The sequence below is a fragment of the Bubalus kerabau genome, chromosome 2 (assembly GCF_029407905.1).
Source record: "Bubalus kerabau isolate K-KA32 ecotype Philippines breed swamp buffalo chromosome 2, PCC_UOA_SB_1v2, whole genome shotgun sequence".
Taxonomy (NCBI): domain Eukaryota; kingdom Metazoa; phylum Chordata; class Mammalia; order Artiodactyla; family Bovidae; genus Bubalus; species Bubalus kerabau.
This window is the reverse complement of record NC_073625.1, coordinates 10,816,708-10,841,307: the sequence shown is the minus strand read 5'-3', so window position 1 is coordinate 10,841,307 and position 24,600 is coordinate 10,816,708. Positions and strand designations below refer to the sequence as shown.

At 37.4% G+C, this 24,600-nt stretch overlaps 1 protein-coding gene across 1 annotated transcript in view; it reads right to left on the bottom strand.

Moving 5' to 3' along the window:
- Positions 1-24,600, bottom strand: part of LOC129644377 (A disintegrin and metallopeptidase domain 3-like) — a 109,360-nt gene that overhangs the window by 36,341 nt on the left and 48,419 nt on the right. The window contains exons 8-11 of the mRNA XM_055570040.1: positions 18,880-18,951; positions 18,261-18,427; positions 16,887-16,968; positions 3,102-3,241 (exon numbers count right to left, since the gene is read on the bottom strand). Coding sequence (XP_055426015.1) covers positions 3,102-3,241; positions 16,887-16,968; positions 18,261-18,427; positions 18,880-18,951 — 461 coding nt within the window. The remainder of the gene's footprint in view (positions 1-3,101; positions 3,242-16,886; positions 16,969-18,260; positions 18,428-18,879; positions 18,952-24,600) is intronic.

The following is a 24,600-nucleotide window of genomic DNA, read 5'->3' as shown; positions in this document are numbered from 1 at the left end:
CTGTAAAACTCTTATCTCTTCTCTTCAATTCTGAATGACCACTTTGCTTGGTAAAAGTAGTCTTTTTCTTTCAGCATTGTGCATTTACCATACCACTACCTACTGGCCTGCAATGTGACTGCTGTCAAAGCTCCTCATGTTCTTATAAGAGGTTCCGCTGTATGTAACAAGCTGTTGCTTCTAAGACGGTTCCTGTCTTTAATGTTTGATGTTTTAATTATGTTTCTTGGTGTGGGTCTCATTGAATTCATCTTATTTACAATTCTGGGCTCTTTGAATCTGGATATCTGTCTCCTTTCCCAAGTTAGGGAACAATTTAGTCATTATTTCTTCAAAAAAGTTTTCTGTCCCTTTCTCACTCTTCTGGAACCTATATAATGTGATTATTGGTCCACATGATATTGTCTTATAATTCCCTTACCTTAATGTTTGTGTAGTAATTTTTCCTTTTGCTGAGTTTGTTAATCCTTTCTATGCTCTTTTTAGTTTATCACTACAATATTCTATTGTATATTTCAGTTCAGTTTTGTATTCTTCAGTCCTCTGACTTCCATGCAGTATTTCTTTATATTTCCTGTGGTTTTATGTTCTCACATTGTTCATCCAGTCTTCTCTTTATCTTGGTGAGCATCTTTCAGTATACTATTTTGAATTCTTTACTGGATATTCATTTATATCCATTTGATTATGGTCATTTTATGACATATTATCTTATTAAATTATCTTATTCTTTTGTTTGGAATGTATTCTGTTGTTTCTGCATTTAACTTAATTGTCTCTTGTTTATCTAACTCTAGACAAAACAGCCATCTCTCCTAGTCTTGAAGGAGTGGCTATAAACAAGATGAATCTAGTCATTCAAGTCGATCCTAGATTTTTCTTTTCTTTGAAAATTTTCATACTGTCCAAGCATCAGCCAATTTCATGATCAGTGTCTTTGAGTTGTTAAGGGTATGATCAGACCTGTCAATGTCCTAAAATGAAGGACCTGACTTAGCACCTAGGATTGGGGTGATTGGAAACCCGACCTTCAGTTAGCAGCCTTTAAAGTATGCAAATTATACACGCTTCTGAGTGTAAGCATAAGTTCCACAGCTCAACAGAGGAAGGCAATATAGAGAAGAATGATGGGTGGCATTCTCAAAATTTGGGGTGCTTTCTTCAGGAACTGGAGAAAGCAAATGGGATGGTGACATTAGTCCCACTGGGCTCTGCTTGTTGAGAGAATCACCAAAGGCTGTAAGATGTGTGCCGAAGAGGAAGCTTCCCTTTCAGACAAAATCTCCTGGACATGCTAATAGGCCATTTTCACAGAAAGTCTGCGGTGTGTTTCAGTCTCCTCTCTGGGCAGTGCCCTGGGGAGACAGCTGGCCAAGAACTTACTTCTTCAATTGAGATTATTAGAGTCCCATGGGACCCAGCAAGCAAGTCCCTCTGACCAGAGCTTTCTCATCTCCCTTTCTCTCAAACTTACTGAACTGCTGTATACTATGAGAATCATCATTTACCGAATACCATTGGCAAAGCTGCTCCAATCTTTGCTCAAAATCTGCTCCAGTCTTTGCTCAAAACCTATCACCCTGCACATTTAGCAAGAGTTACCATAAATCTCTAAAATAAAGGGTCCAGAAATAAGAAAGAAAGCAACAAACAAATGAAAAAAAAAATAAACACACACACACACACACACACAAATAAATAAAAGAAAGAAAGAAATAGCTGGGTCCAAGATGGTGAGCAATCAGAACTGCAAGAGATCGTGAGTCTCATTATATGTTTATTTTACTACATTAGAGTATTAAATGACACACCTACCAGTGCCCATAAATGGACATTATTGTTCAAAAAGGATTGATAAATGTAGGCACCCCACTCCTTTGAAAAAGCCCTGCCCCTTCCCTGGAGGACTAATGCATATGGTTCTGCATCACTAGCCTTACTCTTCCTTCCTTCGTCTTTACTTTTTAAAAGTAAATCCCTATCACCACGTGGGTGAGAAGTTCATCTGTGAACTTTTTCGTTCTTTGTCCATTGAAGAAATTTTATCTGTTGAGGTATCTCAGCTTCCATTTCATTACTCTGCTTCTTGAATAAAACAAAACAAGAACCATCCCCTGTCCAGCCAGAGAAGCTAGGGTCCATAGGACTTAATTCAGTAACAGTATTACCCTATTGTTATTCTGTGTGAAATTTTTAACATTCATGTTACAAAACATATTTTATTATCCATGCTGCATAAATCAATTAAAATGTGTTTTGTTACATTTATCATAAAATCCCAATTTCTGCATCATGATCGCTTGCTTAGCTCCTTTCCTACATTTTCTAGTCCTTCCTGGACCTCTTTCTCTGAATCATGATTCTTTAACCTGATTGTATTTTACCATCTTTAAAAAAATTCTATGCTTTTAATATTCTTCCATATAATTTCAGTCATTTCTTTTGGTTTGTTTTATCCTTTCCAGTCTTTTGAGCTTTTAACATTTCTTCATATCCACGTACCACTTCACTGTCTTTCCCTGAAAAGTTTTCAACGAGTTCTTCATGTAACCAGACTTATTTTTTCTGTTTCAGGTCCCAACATGCGTTTTGTCTCATAGAAAGCTTCCTAGACCCCTCTTTTTTAATCATAAAGTTTCTCTTCTCCATGTATTCCCTGTTTATTTTTCTCTCAGCACTTAATATAAGTCATTTAAATTTTGCTTATTCTCATGTTGACTTTAAAATTCTGTCCCTGATAGACTAATACAAAATATATAACACTTTTCTATCTTGTTAATCATTCACATGACAGACTAACACAATTCTTGTAACAGTACATGCTTAAATTTTTTTTGATAGGATGAATAAATCTCACATCAAGATTCCAGTGCTTCACAAGAACTCATCATCAATGACTTGACACTACAGCACTGAGCATAGAAATATGAAGCACATTTCCTACAATATCAAATACTCATTCCTTTAATAAACATTAAAATAATTCATAGGTATTTAGTAAAAATGCTTTTATCTATGTTATATCAAAGATATAGTACATCAAGGAATGCTATAAATATCTCCCAAAAGAAGACGAAGTTTTGATAAAAATCACGTCTTACATTGCTTCAGGATTCATTATGCATGCAATTCCTGGACAGGAACATTCATAGATGTTATTATTATACTTTAATCCCAGCATAATTCCAAGTAACTGCGTGAAAAGAACTGAAAATGCCTCTAAAGTTATCATCTTCGAATACTAAAGGGAATAAAAAACAGAATGGTTGCTCAAGTTATTTTTTTCAATCCCTGGTTTTTTCATGTAATTGTGGCTATATTAGCTAAATGCAAATACAAATGTAATAAACTTTTATATAAAGCTCATTATTTTCTTAAGAACATTGGCAAAGTTAGATTTTGTTATTCTTTTAGGATAATATTACTCTCAATACAAATGGCATTCATATATAAACAATACTATTAATAATATATGCTTTCATTACATGCTACTGATTTAATTCTAATAAACTGAAAAAGTATTCTGAGAAGATTAATCATTGTTTCAGTAACTATAATACTTTTAATTTAAACACTTTGAAAAATACACAGATTCTTAAGAGTTTAACTGACAGTCAGTTTTAATGTCAGAAATAGTTTTAGGATAAAATCAGTTTTTTCCTAAAGGCAAAATACTAGCATTAAAACAATAAAACTTGAGTAGTGATGAAAGCAACACACAAAGCCCTGGTTGGTAATCAATGATGTTTTTAACTCTCTCCATAGTTTTGCCTTTTCCAGATTGTAATAGATTTGGAATGATATAGTGTGTAGACTTTTCAAACTGGCTTCTTTTACTAACCACTATGCATTTAAAATTCCTCCATGTCTTTATATTGCTTGATGACTAATTTTCTGAATACTGAATAAAATTTCTCTTTATGTCTTAACTTGTTTCTTTATCCACTCATGTATCAAAGCACATGTTGTGTGCTTTTAATTTCTGGCAATTATAAATAGAGTTGCTATATGCAATCAGGTCCAACTTTCTATGGATACAAGTTTTCAGTGAAATTTTCTAAATGGTATAGGGGATAACTACTGGATCATGAAGTCAGGCAGCGTTGAATTTTATGAGTACCAAACTGTCTAAAGTCTAATTCATCAACATGAATGACAGTTCCTATGCTCCAAGTCCTCACAATATTTGGTATCATCAGTTTTGCACATGGGCACAAAACTGAATAAGAACAGCAAGTTAAATTCTTGCCTTGTTCCAAATCTTAGTGGAAAGTACTTCATCTCTAAACATTAAATTTGATGTAAGCTCTATTTTTTTCTAAATGATCTTTGTGAAGTTCTAGTTTGCTTCTCTCACTATTTTGGTGAGCTTAATCATAAATTGTCTTAAAATTGTCAAATGCATTTTCTGCATCTATTGATATAATCAAATAATTTTCCATTTTAGTGTAATGATAGGATCAACTAACTTAATTGGCTTTAATTACTTATCCTTAAGCATCTGAAGTATCTTAAGACCATTATATCTACTACTGTGGGCAGGAATCCCTTAGAAGAAATGGAGCAGCCATCATGGTCAACAAAAGAGTCCGAAATACAGCACTTGGATGCAATCTCAAAAATGACAGAATGATCTCTGTTCGTTTCCAAGGCAAACCATTCAATATCACAGTAATCCAAGTCTATGCCCCAACCAGTAACTCTGAAGAAGCTGAAGTTGAATGGTTCTATGAGGACCTACAAGACCTTTTAGAACTAACACCCAAAAAATATGTCCTTTTCATTATAGGGGACTGGAATACAAAAGTAGGAAGTCAAGAAACACCTGGAGTAACAGGCAAATTTGGCCTTGGAATATGGAATGAAGCAGGGCAAAGGCTAATAGAGTTTTGCCAAGAGAACGCACTGGTCATAGCAAACACCCTCTTCCAACAGCACAAGAGAAGACTCTACTCATGGACATCACAAGATGGTCAACACTGAAATCAGATTGATTATATTCTTTGCAACCAAAGATGGAGAAGCTGTATACAGTCAACAAAAACAAGACCAGGAGCTGACTGTGGTTCAGATCATGAGCTCCTCATTGCCAAATTCAGACTTAAATTGAAGAAGGTAGGGAAAACCACTAGACCATTCAGGTATGACCTAAATCAAATCCCTGTGATTATACAGTGGAACTGAGAAATAGATTTAAGGGACTAGATCTGATAGAGTGCCTGATGAACTATGGACGGAGGTTCGTGACATTGTACAGGGATCAAGACCATCCCCATGGAAAAGAAATGCAAAAAAGCAAAATGGCTGTCTGAGGAGGCCTTACAAATAGCTGTGAGAAGAAGAGAGTGAAAAGCAAAGGAGAAAAGGAAAGATATAAGCATCTGAAAGCAGAGTTCCAAAGAATAGCAAGAAGAGATAAGAAAGCCTTCCTCATGGATCAATGCAAAGAAATAGAGGAAAACAACAGAATGGGAAAGACTAGAGATCTCTTCAAGAAAATTAGAGATACCAAGGGAACATTTCATGCAAAGATGGGCTCGATAAAGGACAGAAATGGTATGGACCTAAGAGAAGCCGAAGATATTAAGAAGAGGTGGCAAGAATACACAGGAGAACTGTATAAAAAAGATCTTCACAACCCAGATAATCACGATGGTGTGATCACTGACCTAGAGCCAGACATCCTGGAATGTGAAGTCAAGTGGGCCTTAGAAAGCATCACTACGAACAAAGCCAGTGGAGGTGACGGAATTCTAGTTGAGCTACTTCAAACCCTGAAAGATGATGCTGTGAAAGTGCTACACTCAATATGCCAGCAAATTTGGAAAACTCAGCAGTGGTCACAGGACTGGAAAAGGTCAGTTTTCATTCCAGTCCCAAAGAAAGGCAATGCCAAAGAATGCTCAAACTACTGCACAATTGCACTCGTCTCACACGTTAGTAAAGGAATGCTCAAAATTCTCCAAGCCAGGCTTCAGCAATATGTGAACCATTAACTTCCAGATGTTCAAGCTGGTTTTAGAAAAGGCAGAGGAACCAGAGATCAAATTGCCAACATCCACTGGATCATAGAAAAAGCAAGAGAGTTCCAAAAAAACATATTTTTCTGCTTTATTGACTATGCCAGAGCCTTTGACTCTGTGGATCACAATAAACTGTGGAAAATTCTGAAAGAGATGGGAATACCAGACCACCTGATCTGCCTCTTGAGAAACCTATTTGCAGGTCAGGAAGGAACAGTTAGAACTGGACATGGAACAACAGACTGGTTCCAAATAGGAAAAGGAATACATCAAGGCTGTATACTGTCACCCTGCTTATTTAACTTATATGCAGAGTACATCATGAGAAACACTGGGCTGGAAGAAGCACAAGCTGGCATCAAGACTGCTGGGAGAAATATAAATAATCTCAGATATGCAGATGACACCACCCTTATGGCAGAAAGTGAAGAGGAACTAAAAAGCCTCCTGATGAAATTGAAAGAGGAGAGTGAAAGAGTTGGCTTAAAGCTCAATATTCAGAAAACGAAGATCATGGCATCTGGTCCCATTGCTTCATTGGAAATGGATGGGGAAACAGTGGAAACAGTGTCAGACTTTATTTTTTTGGGCTCCAAAATCACTGCAGATGGTGATTGCAGCCATGAAATTAAAAGATGCTTACTCTTTGGAAGGAAAGTTATTTCCAACCTAGATAGCATATTGAAAAGCAGAGACATTACTTCATCAACAAAGGTCCATCTAGTCAAGGCTATGGTTTTTCCTGTGGTCATGTATGGATGTGAGAGTTGGACTGTGAAGAATGCTGAGCGCGAAGAATTGATGCTTTTGGACTGTGGTGTTGGAGAAGACTCTTGAGAGTCCCTTGGACTGCAGGGAGATCCAACCAGTCCATTCTGAAGGAGATCAGCCCTGGGATTTCTTTAGAAGGAATGATGCTGAAGCTGAAACTCCAGTACTTTGGCCACCTCATGTGAAGAGCTGACTCATTGGAAAAGACTCTGATGCTGGGAGGGATTGGGGGCAGGAGGAGAAGGGGACGGCAGAGGATGAGATGGCTGGATGGCATCACTGACTAGTTTGAGTGAACTCCAGGAGTTGGTGATGGACAGGGAGGCCTGGCGTGCTGCAATTCATGGGGTTGCAAAGAGTCAGACACGACTGAGCGCCTGAACTGAACTGAACTGAAATACCTGAAAATTTCAGAAATAAATATCGATAGAGTAATAAAATATTAAAAAATTAATCATGATTACATATCAATACAAACAATAAACCTAAAAATTTGCTGAGGGTTATTAAAAAGAGACTTTATCCGGCAAAAGAAACAATCAGAAATGCAGACACAATTTTTTTTCACAGAAGCAAAAAACAAAAACAGAATGTAGAAAGGAATACTGTGACAAAATAACCAACATATGCGCTATGCGTGTCTCAGAAAGAGAAGAGAGAAAGGGAAAGAGAGTGTATTCAAGAAACTCAGTGTCACAAATGTTAGGAATCTAAGCACATGCAGATTTAAGAAGCTTAAGGAACTCAAACTAGGAAAATCCAAAGGGTCCCTACAAAGAAAATCACAACTAGCTGTTGAACAACATCAACAGGAGGATGATGGAACCCACAAAAATGGATACTCCATGTCCAGAGACAAAGGAGTTTTCTCTTTTTTGTTTGTTTGTTTGTTTTGTTTTGTTTGTTTTGATTTTTAAAACAAGATGGTAGGAAGAGCGCAATCATGACAAAATGAAATCCCATATCCAGCTGATGCTGGGTGACCCACTAACTGGAGAGCAACAATACCAAAGAAGTTCTCCCATTGCTGTGAAGGTTCTGAGCCCCATGTCAAGCTTCACAACCCAGGGATCTATCCAAGTGACTAGGAATCCCAAGAAATCTGACTTTGAAGGAGAGCAGGATTTGACTGCAGGTCTTGCACAGGACTGGGGCAAACAGAGAGTCTATTCTTGCAGGGCACAAACAAAATCTTGTGTGCAACAGGACTCAGGGGATAGGAGCAATGACCACACAGGAGACTGAATCAGACCTACCAGCTAGCTTTGGAAGGTTTTCTGCTGAGATATGGGTTGTCAGTGGCTCATTGCCGGGATAGGGACATTTGAAGCAGCAGTTCTGGGAGGTGCCCCTTGGCAAGCGCCTTCTCGGAAGTCACCATTTGCCCTACCACAGAGCCTGTAGGTTCCTGCCCTGCATCACCTCAGGCCAAACAACTAGCAAAGAGGGAGCACAGGCTCATCCATCAGAAGACAACAGGATCAAAGTGTAATTGAGCACAGCCCTACCCATCAGAGCAAGACTCAGTTTTTCACACTACCAGTTCCTCCCATCAGTTCCTTCCTCAACAACCAGAGGGCAGACAGAAGAAGAAAGTAGAACTGCAATCCCACAGCTTCCAAAAGAAAAATCACAATCACAGAAAGTTAATCAAAATGAAAATGTTGAGGATTACATCTCCAGATGAAGGAAAAGATGAAATCCCAGAAAAACAACTAAATGAAGTAGAGATAGGTAACCTTCCAGAAAAAGAATCCAGGACAACTATATTGAAGATGACTCAAGATCTCAGAAAAAAGAATGAAGAATATGCAAATGTTTACCAAAGCCCTACCTAGAAGAACTAAAGAATAAACAGAGATGAACAATACAGTAGAAGCAATCAACAGCAGAATTAACAGGCAGAAGAATGGATTAGGGCTCTGGACGACAAAATGGTGGAAATCACTGACGCAAAACAGAAAATAGAAAAAAATAATGTAAAGAGATGCAGACAGCCTAAAGAGTCCTTTGGGGCAACATTAAATGCACAAACATCATATTACAAGGATAGCAGAAGGAGAAAAGAACAAGTTACCTAAGAAAACATTTGAAGAGATGGTAGCTGAAAATTTTCCTAACATAGGAAAGGAAACAATTAACCAAGTCAAAGAAGCAAAGAGAGTCCCAGGCAGGATAAACCCCAAGAGGAATACACTGAGACACATAATAATCAAAGTAACAAAGATAATATATTAAAAACAACTATGGAAAATGACAAATAACATACAAGCAAACTCCCTTAAGGTTATCAGCTTATTTCTCAACAGAAACTCTACAAGCCAGAAGTCAATGGCAAAGTATATTTAGAGTGGTGAAGAGGAAGAAACTACAACCAAGAATCCTCTACCTAGCAAGACTCTAGGTTCAGATTTGATGGAGAGATCAAAAGGTTTACAGCCAAGGAAAACATAAGAGAATTCAGCACCACAAAACCAGCTTTACAGTAAATGCTAAAGGAACTTCTCTAGGCAGGGAACACAAGGGAAGGAAAAGATCTATAAAAGATAAACCCAAATGGTAATAGGATAATACATGTTGATAATTACCTTAAATGTAAATGGATTAAATGCACCAACCAAAAGACAAAGACTGCCTGAGTGGATACAAAAACAAGACTGGTATATATGCTATCTACAAGAGACCCTTGTCAGAGCCAGGGAAACTTACAGATTGAAAGTATGGGAATGGTATTCCACACAAATAGAAATAAAAAAAAAAGCTGGGGAAGGAATGATATGTTCAGAAAAAGTAGACTTTAAAACAAAAACTGTTATAAGAGACAAAGAAGGACCCTACACAATAATCAAGGGTTCAATTCCAGAAAAATATATAACAATTATAAATGTATACAGAACCAACTTAGGAGCACCTGAATATGTAAGGCAAATACAAACAACCATAAAGGAAGAAATTGACAGTAACACAATAATAGTGGGGGCTTTAACACCCCTTTTTCCTCAATGGACAGATAATGCCTATAGAAAACTAATAAGGAAACAAAGGCTTTCAATTCCAATACACTTTAGATCAGTAGGACTTAACTGATATTTCTAGAACATTCCATCCAAAAGAGACAGACTACACATTCCTCTCAAGTGCACAGGGAACATTCTCCAGGAACGACCACATGCTGGGCCACCAGGTGAGCCTTGGTAAATATAAAAAAAACTGAAATCACATCGAGAATCTTTTCTGATCACAATGCTATGAGATTAGAAATAAGCTACAATAAAAATCTATTAAAAAAAACAGAAACATGTGACAGCTAAACTATATGCTACTAAACAACCAATGGATCACTAAAAAAATCAAAGACAAAATAAAAAATTACCTAGAGACAAATGAAAATGAAAGCACAATGGTCCAAATCCTATGGGATGCAGTTAAAAGCAGTTCTGAGAGGGAAGTTTATAGAAATTCTACCTCAAAAAATAAGAAAAATCTCAAATAAACAATATAAGCTTACACCTAAAACAAATAGAAAAAGAAGAAATGAAACCTAAATTTAGTAGAAGGAAGAGAATCATGAAGATAACAGCAGAAATAAATGAGATATAGACAAAGAAAACAACTGTGAATATCAATGAAACTAAAAGCTGCTGATTGGAAAAGATAAAACTAAATTGAGAAATCTTAAACCAGACATATCAGGAAAAAAAAGTGAGAGGACTCAAAACAATAAAGTTAGAAATGAAAAAAGGGAAGATACAACTGACTCCACAGGAATACAAAGGATCATAAATGGAAAACCTGGGTGAAATGACAAATTCTTAGATACAGTTTCTCAAGACTGAACCAGGAAGAAACATAAAATATGAACAGATGAATCACAAGCACTGAAATTGAAACTATGATTAAAAACTTCCAACAGGTGGGAGGGGGGTTTAGGATGGGGAACACGTGTACACCCGTGGCGGATGCATGTTGATGTATGGCAAAACGAATACAATATCGTAAATTAATAAAATAAAAAGAAATTTCCCAGTTAAAAAAAAAAAAAAACTTCCAAGAAACAAAAGTCCATGACCCAATGGCTTCACAGGTAAATTCTATCAAACATTTAGAGAAGTTAACACTTATCCTCTGAAACAGTTCCAAAAATTGTAGAGAATGGAAAACTTCCAAACTCATTCTATGAGGCCACTATCACCCTGATACCAGACAAAGATATCACAAAAAACAAAATTACAGGCCAATATCACTGATGAATACAGATGCAAAAATCCTCCACAAAATACTATCAATTCAAATCCAACAATACATTAGAAAGATCATTCACCATGATCAAGTGGGATTCATTCAAAGGATGGAAGGATTTTTCAGTATATGCAAATTAATCAATGTGATACATCACATCAACAAATTGAAGAATAAAGACCAGATGATAATCTCAATAAATGCAGAAAATCTTTTGACAAAATTTAGCAATATTTATGATAACAGCTCTCCAGAACCTGGGCAGAGTGGAAACATACCTCAACATAATAATGACCATATATGGCAAACCTACAGCTAACATCATACTTAATTGTGAAAAGCTGAAAGCATTTCCTCTATGATCAGGAAAAAGACAAGGATGTCCACTCTCACCACATATTCAACATAGCTTTGGGAGTCCTCAGTTCAGTTCAGTTCAGTCGCTCAGTCGTGTCTGACTCTTTGCGACCCCATGAATTGCAGCACTCCAGGCCTCCCTGTCCATCACCAACTCCCGGAGTTCACTCAAACTCAAGTCCATCGAGTCAGTGATGTCATCCAGCCATCTCATCCTCTGTCGTTCCCTTCTCCTCCTGCCCCCAGTCCCTCCCAGCATCAGAGTCTTTTCCAATGAGTCAACTCTTCGCATGAGGTGGCCAAAGTACTGGAGTTTCAGCTTTAGCATCAGTCCTTCCAAAGAACACCCAGGGCTGATCTCCTTTTGGATGGACTGGTTGGATCTCCTTGCAGTCCAAGGGACTCTCAAGAGTCTTCTCCAACACCACAGTTCAAAAGCATCAATTCTTCGGCGCTCAGCTTTCTTCACAGTCCAACTCTCGCATACATACATGACCACTGGAAAACCATAACCTTGACTAGATGGACCTTTGTTGGCAAAGTAATGTCTCTGCTTTTCAATATGCTATCTAGGTTGGTCATAACTTTCCTTCCAAAGAGTACCGTCTTTTAATTTTATGGCTGCAGTCACCATCTGCAGTGATTTTGGAGCCCCCCAAAATAAAGTCTGACACTATTTCCACCATTTCCCCATCTATTTCCCATGAAGTGATGGGACCAGATGCCATGATAGTTCTAGCTACAGCTATAAGAAAAGAAAATAAGGTAAAGGCAATCCAAACTGGAAAAGAAGAAATTAAACTGTCACTGCTTGCAGATGACATGATATTTATTGTACATGTAGGATCCTAAGGATGGTTTCAGAAAACTACTAGAATTCATCAATGAAATTGGTAAAGTTGCAGGCTACAAAATCAATATGGACAAATTTGTTGCATTTCTACACACTAGCAATGAAAATGAGAAAGAGAAATTTAAGAAACAATTTCATGGATTATCACATCAACAAGAATGAAATACATAGGAATAAGACCACCAAGGGCTTCACTGGTAGCTCAGATGGTAAAGAATCTGCCTGCAGTGGAGAAGACCTGGGATTGATCCCTGATGAGGACGATCCCCTGGAGAAGGGAATGGCTACCCACTGCAGTATTCTTGCTGTGGAATTCATTCCACGGCAGGGCAAGAAGCAAGGGTCAGAATTGAACATGAAACAACAGACTGATTCAAAATGAATATGTCAAGGCTGTATATAGTCACCCTGTTTCTTTAATTTCTGTGGAGAATTCATCATGCAAAATGTCAGGCTGAATGAATCACAAGCTGGAATCAAGATTGTCAGGAGAAAATTCAACAACTTCAGATATGCAGATGATACCACTCTAATGGCAGAAAATGAAGAGGAACTAAAGAACTTCTTGATGAAGATGAAAGAGGAGAGTGAAAAAAACTGTCTTAAAACTCAACATTCAAAAAACTAACATCTTGGCATCTTGTCCCATCACTTCATGGCAAATAGATGGGGAAAAAGTATAAACAGTGACAGATTTTATTTTTTGGGGGATCCAAAATCACTCCGGATGGTGACTGCAGTCACAAAATTATAAGATGCTTGCTCCTTGGAAGAAAAGCTATGACAAACCCAGAAAGCATGTTAAAAATCAGAGACATCACTTTGCCTACAAAGGTCTGTATAGTCAAAGCTATGGTTTTTCCAGTAGTCATGTATGGATGTAAGAGTTGGACTATAAAGAAGGCTGAATGCTGAAGAACTGATGCCTTCAAATTTGTTTCTGGAGAAGACTCTTGAGAGTCCCTTGGCTAAGAATAATATGTCAAATGGGCTTCTCATGTAAAGAAAATATCTGCTGATGCAGGGAACACAAGTGATGTAGGTTCGACCCCTCAGTTGGAAAGATCCCCTGGAGAAGGAAATGGCAACCCACTCCAGTATTCTTGCCTGGCAAATTCCATAGACAGAGGAGCCTGGCAGGCTACTGTCCATAGGGTTGCAAAGAGCTGGACACAATTCAGCACACACAATATGTCAGACAGAGAAACATAAATACCATATAATTTTTCTTATATGTGGAATCTAAAAGCAAATGAAAAAGCATAAAACAGAAACAGAGTTATAAATATAGAGAAGAAACAAGTGGCTTCCAGAATGGAGGCATCTGGGGAAGGAAAGAAATAGGTGAAAAAGATTAAAAGATACAACTTCCAATTGCAAAATAAATGAGTCATGGGTATGAAATGCAAGGTGTGGGGAATCTAATTAATACCTATGTAGTATATTTGCAATCAAGAAAATTAGAGATATCAAGGGAACATTTCATGCAAAGATGGGCACAATGAAGGACAGAAATGGTATGGACTGAACAGAAGCAGAAAATATTAAGAAGAGGTGGCAAGAATACATGAAGAACTATACAAAAAAGATCATCATGACCCAGATAACCACGATGGTATGATCACTCACCTAGAGCCAGACATCCCGGAATGTGAAGTCAAGGGGGCCTTAGGAAGCATCACTATGAACAACCCTAGTGGAGGTGATGGATTCCAGTTGAGTTATTTCAAATCCTAAAAGATGATGCTGTGAAAGTGCTGCACTCAATATGCCAGCAAATTTGGAAAGCTCAGCAGTGGCCACAGAACTGGAAAAGGTCAGTTTTCATTCCAATACCAAAGAAGGGCAACGCCAAAGAATGTTCAAACTACCACACAATTGAACTCATCTCACACCTTAGCAAAGTAATGCTCAAAATTCTCCAAGTCAGGCTTCAACAGTACATGAACTGTGAACTTCCAAAAGTTCAACCTTGATTTAAAAGGCAGAGGAACCAGAGATCAAATTACAAACATCAATTAGATCATAGAAAAAGCAATATTCCAGAAAAACCTCTACTTATGCTTCATTGTCTACACTAAAAGCTTTGACTGAGTGGATCACAACAAACTGTGGAAAATTCTTCAATAGATGTGAACACCAGTCCACCTTACCTACCTCCAGTTAGGACTGAATACAGAACAACAGACTGGTTCACAACTGGGACAGGAATATGTCAAGGCTGCATATTGTCACTCTGCTTATTAACTTACATGCAGTGTACATCATATGAAATGCCGGGCTGGATGAAGCCCACACTGAAATCAAGATTGCCAGGAGAAAAAACAATAACCTCAGAGATGCAAATGACATCACACTTATGGCGGAAATCGAAGAGGAACTAAAGAACCTTTTGATAAAAGTCAAAGAGGAGAGTAGAAAAAAACCTGGCTTAAAACTGAACATTCAAAAAACTAAGATCATGGCATCCAGTTCCATCACTTCATGGCAAATAGATGGTGAAACAATGGAAACAGTGAGAAACTTTATTTTCTTGGGCTCTAAAATCACTGTAGATGGTGACTGCAGCCATGAAATTAAAAGATGCTTGCTCCTTGGAAGAAAAGCTATGACAAACCAAGACAGCATATTAAAAAGGAGAGACATTAATTTGCTGACAAAGGTCTGTATAGTCAAAACTGTGGTTTTTCCAGTAGTCATGTATAGATGTGAGAGTTGGACCATAAAGGAGCCTGAATGCCAAAGAATTGATGCTTTAGCTGTGGTGTTGGAGAAGACGGTTGAAAGTCCCTTGGACAGCAAGGAGGTCAAACCAGTTAATCCTAAAGGAAATCAATTCTGAATGGTCATTGGAAGGTCTGATGGTGAAGTTGAAGCTCTGATACTTTGGCCACCTGATGCGAAGAGCCGACTCATTAGAAAAGACTCTGATGCTGGGAAAGATAGAAGGCAGGAGGAGAAGGGGACAAGAGAAGATGAGATGGTTGGATGGCATCACTGATTCCATGGAAATGAGTTTGAGCAAAATCTGGGAGATGGTGAAGGACAGGGAAGCCTGGCATGCTGCAGTTCCATGGGCTCGCAAAGAGTCAGATACAACTGAGTGACTGAACAATAATCTTTGTATAATGATGTATCATTTCTAGACTTATTGTGATAAACATTTTGAATAGTATAGAAATATTGAATTAATATTTTGTATAACAGAAACTAACATAGGGGTGAAGTGAAAGTTAGTCACTTAGTCATGTCTGACTCTTTGTGAACCCGTGAACTGTAGCTCACCAGGATCCTCTGTCTGTGGAATTCTCCAGGCAAGAATACTGGAGTGGGTTGCCATTTCCTTCTCCAGGGGATCTTCCCAACCCAGGTCTCCCACATTGCAGGCAGACTGTTTACCAACTGGGCCACCAGGGAAGTCAATATAGGGATATAGGTCAATTATAATTCAAAACAAACAAGCAAACTAAAAAAAGGGACTAGATTTATGGATACAGGGGATAGAGCTTGAGAGGAGGGGAACTGGATGAAGGATATCCAAAGGTGTTGATACTAAAAAGAACTGCTTTAACTAAACAAGAAAATCATGTAATGCAGGTAAAAAATGGGCTAAGGTCTTGAATAAACATTTATTTCTCCAGAGATGATGTACAAAACACCAAAAAGGATATGAAAAGGTGGCTCAATATCACTAGTGATTATAAAGCTACAGTCAAAAACAAAATGTGATATCACCACATACCCCTTGGAATAATTAACATCAACAAAGAATAACAACTGTTAATGAGGGTGGGATGAATGAAATATGAAATGTGAAATGCTGGTGGGATTATAAAATGGTGCAACCACTCTGGACCTCAGCATTATGAGTCTTCATAATATTAAACATAGAAATACCATATGATCCAGCAAACCCACTTCTAGGTATATCTCCAAAATAACTGAAGCTACTATCTCAACGAGATTTCTGCATTCCCATCTCTCATGTTAATTGTAGCATTATTCACAACCACCAAGATAGGGAACCAAACTAAGTGGTCACTAATATATGAATGTGTAAAGAAAATGTCTATATATACAAATGGATAATATGATATGATTTATATATGTATATGACTAACATGAAATATTATTCAGCCATAAAAAGAATGAAATCCTGCCCCTTTCAAAAACATGGATGAAGCTGGATGTATTATTCAAAGAGAAATAAGCCAGACACAGAAAGACAAATATTGTATGCTCTACCTTATATGTGGGATCTAAAATATATCATACTCAGAGAAGCAGAGAGGAGAATCGTGGTTGCCAGGGGACTATGGAAAATGAGGCTGTCTGGCCAACGTGTACAAGGTTTCATTAAAGCAAGATAAAGATTCTACACATCTACTTCACAACAATGCAGACAGACTTAACACTACTGCACAGTGAACATATAATACTTAAGATGGTCAGTTTTACATGATGTGTATTTTACCAAAATAAAAAAATTTAAAAAATGACAATGTGAGGTTTAAAGTAAAAAATACAGCACTGTATTAAAATATTAATTTAATAAGATGTTAGATATACTATACACACTTTTGTTCTTAAAGAAGTTATTAACTTTCAAAACATGATATAATTACTGAAGAGAAGGGACATACCAGAGCAAGTCCTGCAGCAAACTTTGGATCACATGCCATTCCATGATATGTTGCTCCTACATAATTAGGATGATCCCTGTAACTAAATAATAACATTTTCCTTGTGGATAAATGCACTTTAAATTATCAATAACTTAATGATCTTTAAGAATTAGATTCCTCAATAAAGCTGCTTTCTTTAAAACATGAATATTGTGTATCATGTCTAATGCTCTCAATCATTTTGTAGCTGGGTAGTCTCCCCTGGTGCCTCCAAATTAAGTTCAAAAGTCAACTTTAACATTGTATGATGCATGGCTTAAAATCCAGCAGGGCCTCATCCTTCCAGAAATTAATCTCCACTGCTGTCAACACTGGATGGACAAAGTCCTAAGACATAAAAGTCGGGATAGATTACTGCCATGAATTTGCATGTAGTAAAACCTCAGATGGCATAAACAGTGTTGGATTGGAGGACGGAAGAGAAGTGAGCAGCACAGTCATCAGGGAAAACAGAGATGGGACGCATTACGTGTCCACACACACGCTAATCCTTAGTTAAAGCTGCTCCTGAACCTCCACACCTGACCTTAAATTCCACAGAGACACCAGAGATTTATAGATGTATCCATATTACTTAAGGCCTTTTGGAATAATGTTTTTGTTTTTTTCCATCCAAAATAATCAAATCAGCATATAGAAAGACTCTTGAAAGTTACAGTGCAAGCAGCTAAATAGCTACACCTTAGGTCACGATAGAAATTCCATAAAGTCACCACATTACCATACTTACGTTTTCTAATGTAGGCAGATTTATATGGATTTATTGCATTCTTTTTGGAGAAGGAAATGGCAACCCACTCCAGTGTTCTTGCCTGGAGAATCCCATGGATGGAGAAGCCTGGTAGGCTGCAGTCCATGGGGTCGCACAGAGTCGGACACGACTGAAGCGACTTTGCAGCAGCAGCGTTGCATTCTGTTAACTAATGTATGCTTTATTTAATGTTAAAATGCTGGTCTTGGTTATTTATCTCTGCAAAATTCTTTAAAACCATATAGGCCCTATATTTTCCCAAGGCTTTCCATATTTTCAGTTCTTTAAACTCGGAAGTAAGCAGACCGCTCAGGATAATGGCCTACAATGCTTTAGTGTCTTACATTGAATCATCAGATTTATAGTTTGCATTCTGCCAACACAGTACTCATATAGTCATTTTTTGAGCTATCTTTGTTATTCTAAATAATAAATTTTGTGTACAATTTTGATAGTTCACTTACAAATAGTTTGATAAACTTTATACCAATGTAAAGTTTAAAAAATAAAATTAAATTAAAAAAAATAAATAAAAAATAAAAGCTTTTTAAAAAAAAAAGAAAAGAAAATAAATTACTTACATTAATAAGTATGCCAAATCATGGGAGCTTTGTGATAAAGATTTTTCTCTCCAGGACACAAATCTTTGTAGTACATCATGTGCATCCCCATCAGTTGAAATCTTATTTAGATCTGACCAGATTTCCAGAGAAGTTAATATAACAGACACTTGAAGCTGAGAATACATCTAAAAATAGGAGATTCATGATATATGGCTATAAGTAATCATAAATATAATACTATACATTTATATGCAATGCCAATATATCTGATTAACTATAATTTTTTCAGATGAAATTCACTGGTGGAATAAGCTAGTTTGAAGGAGTATACATTTTATCAAATTGCACATGTCAGACTTCACTGGTGGGCTGTAGTTAAGAATCTGTTTTTCCCTGCAGGGTCATGGATTCCATTTCTGGTCCAGAAAGATCCCACATGCCGCAGGGGAACAAAGACCATGCATGGCAACTATTGAGCCAGTGAGGCACAAGGAACAAACCCACGTGCCTCAACTGAGAACCAATGCAGCCAAATAAGTACATGAGTATTTTAAAAAGTGCACATGCTAGTTATTCAAACAATGCTACTGTATTTACATGAATGATTCTTATTTAAATATAAAACATAAATACTCACAGTGTTGATTAGACTAAAAACATAGATAATTTTCTCAGATGCAAGTGCCACTTCAGAACCCATATAATGATACTGAAAGGCAAATTTTATTTTTTAATCATCAGTGAAAATGACTAAACTACCACATTTCAATGGATATAAAAATGTTAAAATAATGCAGCATGCAAACAAAAAGACAAAATTATAATTAAGACTTAACAAGTACTTAATAAGTTCTAGACTTAAACCTAGGGACATTATATAGTAACCAATAATGTAAAATAGGGCTTCCCAACTGGCTCAGAACTAAAGAATCCACCTGCCAATGCAGGAGATGTGGGTTTGATCCCTGGGTCAGGAAGATCCCCTGCAGAGGGAAATGGCAACTCACTCCAGCATTCTTGCCTGGGAAATCCCATGGACAGAGGAGCCTGAAGGGGCTACAGTCCATGGGGTTGCAAAACAGTTGGATATGACTTAGTGACTGACTAAACAACAACAATATTAAAATAAGATGGTGATTATATTCCTCTTTGCCACATGTAGTTATTTAGCATCAAAAGTTAGGATTCCAAGATTGCATAATTAATAAGGGTTCCTTTTTATTCACATCCTTGGCAACAATTGTTACTTGTGGCTTATTTGATTATAGCCATTCGGATAAGAGTGAAGTGATATCTTTTAGTAGTTCTGATTTGCATTTCAGAGATGTTGAACATCTTTTCTGTGCTTATTAACCATCCGTAGGTCTTCCTTAAAAACTGTTTGGTTCTCTTGCACACTTTTATTTATTTTCTTTGTATATACTTCCTTTTATGTTTTTTTTTAATTTATTTATTTTAATTGGAGGCTAATTACTTTACAATATTGCATACTTTTAAATCGGGTTGTTTTTTATATTGAGTTGTATGAACTGTTTATATAGTTTGGATATTAACCCTTTATCAGTCATTATTGGCAACTACTCTTTTCCCATTCTACAGGCTGTCTTTTCATTTGTTTATTATTTCCTTTGCTGTGCAAAAGCTTTTAAGTAGTTACTATTTGCTTATTTTTCCTTTCACTTTCTTTGCCTGAGGAGACAGATAAAATAACACTATTATGATTAATGACTGAGAGTGTTCTGCCTATATTTTCTTCCAGGAGTAATATGGTTTCCTGTCTTACATTAAGTCCTTTTTTCATTTTGAATTTATTTTTGTAAATGGTGTGAGAAAATGTTCTACTTTCAGTCCTGCATACATAGATGTCTTGTCTTCCCAGCATCACTTATTTTTAGGACTGCTTTTTTCTTCAATGTATAGTCTTACCTCCTTTGTTGTAGATTAATTGACCATAAGTGCATGCGTTTATATCTGGGCTCTTTATTCAGTTCCATAGACCTATGTGTCTGTGTTTATTCTTGTATCATACTATTTTGATTACTGCAGCTTAGTGGTATAGTCTAAAGTCACAGAGTGTGATACTTTCTTCTATTATTTCTCAATATTGATTTGGCTATCTGGGATCTTTCACGTTTCCATACAAATTTTAGAATTACTTGTTCTAGTTTCATGAAAAATGCCATTGGTATTTTGACAGGGGTTACACTTAATCCTTAAATAGCCTTGGCAGTATGGGCACTTCAACAATAGTAATTCCTGAGATCTATGAAAACAGTGTGTCTTTCCATCTGTTTAGGTACAAGTCTTTTACGTCTTTGGATTTTTTCCCTAGGTATTATTCTTTTTGATGCAATAGTAAAGGAGATAGTCTTCTTAATTTCTCCTTCTGATAGTTCATTGTTAGTAGACAGAAATGCAACAAATTTCTGTATATTAATTTTGCATCCAGCATCTTTACCAATACATTAATTAGCTTTAGTAGTTTTTGGTGTTGTCTTTAGGATTTTCTGGAGAGGGAAATGGTAACCCACTCCAGTACTCTTGCCTGGAAAATCCCATGGACAGAGGAGCCTGGTAGGCTACAGTCCATAGGGGAGCAAAGAGTTGGGCATGACTGAGTGACTTCACTTCTTTTCAATTCAGGATTTTCTATGTATAGTATCATGTCATCTGAAAACATTGACTATTCTCTTTCTTCCTTCCCAAGTTGGATTCTATTTCCTTTTCTTTATTGATTACTAAGGCAAGGACTTCCAGCACTATGTTGAATAAAATTTGCAAGCAAAGACATGCTTGTATTGTTCCTTATCTTCAAGGAAGTGCTTTCAGCTTTTCACCATTAAGTATGATATTAGGTGTGGGTTTGTCATACATGAGCTATATTATGTTGAGGACCATTCTCTTTATGCCTCTTTTCTATAGAGTTTTTTATCATACATGGAAATTGAATTTTGTAAAAATATTTTTCTGTATCTACTGAGATGATCATATGGTTATTATGTATCTGTTGGCCATCTGTAGGTGTACCGCACTAATTTTTGTTGTGGATACTGAAAAACCGTTGCATCTCTGGGATAAATTTCACTGTGGTGAAATGTGGTGTATGATCCTTTTAATATAACGTTGAAGCTGGTTTGCTAACATTTTGTTGAGAATTTTTGCATCTATGTTTATCAGTGGTATTGGCTTGCTATTTTCTTTTTAAAAAAAGATTTATTTGTGGCTATGTTGGATCTTCATCGCTATGCATGGAGTTTCTCTGCAGTGTGTAGGCTTCTGATTATGGTGGCTTCTCTTGTTGCAGAGCACAGGCTCTCGGCCAGCAGGCTTCAGTAGTTGCAAGATGTGGGCTCAGTAGTTGAGGCTTGCTGGCTTAGTTGCTCGAAGACATGGGATGTTCCCAGGGCAGGGACTGAACACATGTTCCCTGCATTGGCAGGTGAATTCTTATCCACTGAAGTACAAGTAACCATTTGATATCACAGTAATCCAAGTCTATGCCCCAACCAATAATGCTGAAGAAGCTGAAGTTGAAGACCTACAAGACCTTCTACAACTAACACCCCAAAACGATATGCTTTTCATTATAGGAGATTGGAATGCAAAAGTAGGAAGTCAAGAGATACCTGGAGTAACAGGCAAATTTGGCCTTGGAGTACAAAACAAAGTAGGGCAAAGACTAACAGAGTTTTGCCAAAGAACGCACAGGTCATAGCAAACACCCTCTTCCAACATAAAAGAAGACTCAACACATGGACATGACCAGATGGTCAATACCAAAATCAGATTGATTATATTCTTTGCAGCCAAACATGGAGAAGCTCTATACAGTCAGAAAAAAAACAAGACTGGGAGCTGACTGTAGCTCAGATCATGAACTCCTTGTTGCCAAATTCAGACTTAAATTTTAGAAAGTAGGGAAAACCACCAGACCATTCAGGTATGACCTAAATCAAGTCCCTTATGATTATACAGTGGAAGTGACAAATATATTCAAGGGGTTAGATCTGATAGAGAGAGTGCCTGAAAAACTAGGGATGGAGGCTTGTGAAATTGTACAGAAGGCAGTGATTAAGACCATCCCAAGAAAAATAAATGCAAAAAGGCAAAATGGTTGTCTGAGGAGGCCTTACAAATAGCTATGAAAAGAAAAGAAGCTAAAAACAAAGGAGAAAAGGAAAGATGTACCCATTTGAATGCAGAGTTCCAAAGAATAGCAAGGAGAGATAAGAAAACCTTCCTCAGTGATCAATGCAAAGAAAAAAGAGGAAAACAATAGAATGGAAAAGACTAGAGATCTCGTCTTGAAAACTAGAGATACCAAGGGAACATTTCATGCAAAGCTGGGCACAATAAAGGACAGCAATGGTATGGACCTAAGAGAAGCAGATATATTAAGAAAAGGTGGCAAGAATACACAGAAGAACTATACAAAATAGATTGTCATGACCCAGATAATCACAACGGTGTGGTCACTCACCTAGAGCCAGATATCCTGGAATACAAAGTCAAGTGAGCCTTAGGAAGCATCACTACGAACAGAGCTAGTGGAGATGATGGAATCCCAGTTGAGCTATTCCAAGTCCTAAAAGATGAGGCTGTGAAAGTGCTACACTCAATATGCCAGCAAATTTGGAAAACTCAGCAGTGGCCACAGGACTGGAAAAGGTCAGTTTTCATTCCAATCCCAAAGAAAGGCAATGCCAAAGAATGTTTAAACTACCGCACAATTGCACTTATCTCACATGCTAGTAAGATAATGCTCAAAATTCACCAAGCCAGGCTTCAACAGTACATGAACTGTGAACTTCCAGAGGTTCAGGCTGGTTTTAGAGAAGGCAGAGGAACCAGAGATCAAACTGCCAACATCCACTGATCATCGAAAAAGCAAGAGAGTTCCAGAAAAACATCTATTTCTGCTTTATTGTCTATGCCAAAGCCTTTGACTGTGTGGATCACAATAAACTGTGGAAAATTCTGAAACGAATGGATTACCAGACCACCTGACCTGCCTCCTGAGAAATCTGTATGCAGCTCAAGGAGCAACAGTTAGAACTGGACATTGAACAATAGACTGGTTCCGAATTTGGAAAGGAGTACGTCAAGCCTGCATATTGTCACTCTGCTTATTTAACTTATATTCAGTGTACATCATGCGAAATGCCAGCCTGGATGAAGCACAAGCTGGAAACAAGATTTCCAGGAGAAATATCAATAACCTCAGATAAGCAGATGAAACTACCCTTATGGCAGAAGGTGAAGAAGAACTAAAGAGCCTCTTGATGAAAGTGAAAGACGAGAGTAAAAAAGTTGGCTTGAAACTCAACATTCAAAAAACTAAGATCATGGCATCCGGTCCCATCACTTCATGGCAAATAGATGGGGAAACAATGAAAACAGTGAAAGACTTTACTGGTTTGGGCTCCAAAATCCCTGCAGATGGTGACTGCAGCCATGAAATTAAGATGCTTGCTCATTGGAAGGAAAGCTATGATCAACCTAGACAGCATATTAAACACCAGAGGCATTCCTAGCAAAGTCCATCTAGTCAAAGCTATGGTTTTTCCAATAGTCAACAATGAAGGTGAAAGTTGGACTATAAAGAAAGCTGAGTGCCGAAGAATTGATGCTTTTGAACTGTGGTGTTGGAGAAGACTCTTGAGAGTCCCTTGGACTGCAAAGAGATCCAACCAGCCTATCCTGAAAGAAACCAGTCCTGAATATTCATTGGAAGGACTGATGTTGAAGCCAAAATTCCAATACTTTGGTCATCTGATGTGAAGAATTGACTCACTAGGAAAGACCCTGATGCTGGGAAAGATTGAAGACGGGAGGAGAAGGGCACGACAGGTGATGAGATGGTTGGATGGCATCACTGACTAGATGGACATGAGTTTGAGTAAGCTTCGGTCATTGGTGATGGACAGGGAAGCCTGGTGTTCTGTAGTCCACGGTGTCACAAAGAGTTGGACATGACTGAGTGACTGAACTGAGCTGAATTCCCAGGGAATTCCTGCAATTTTCTTTTCTTTTTTTTATGATATCTTTTTCTGACTTTCCTGTCAGGTTGATGCTGTCCCCATGGAATAAGTTCAGAATGGTTCCATCCTCTGCAATTTTTTGGAATAGTTTGAGTAGGATAGATGCTAACTCTTCTCTTAAGTTTTTGGGGAAATTCACCTGTGAAGCCATAAACGTTTGTTTTTTGGGAGTTTTATAATTGCAGATTCAATTTCATTACTTGTAATTATTCTGTTCAAATTTTGTATTTCTTCCTGATTCAGTCTTGGGAGATTGTACATTTTTAAGAATTTTCCCATGTCTTCCAAGTTGTGCATTTTATTGGTGTATAGTTGTT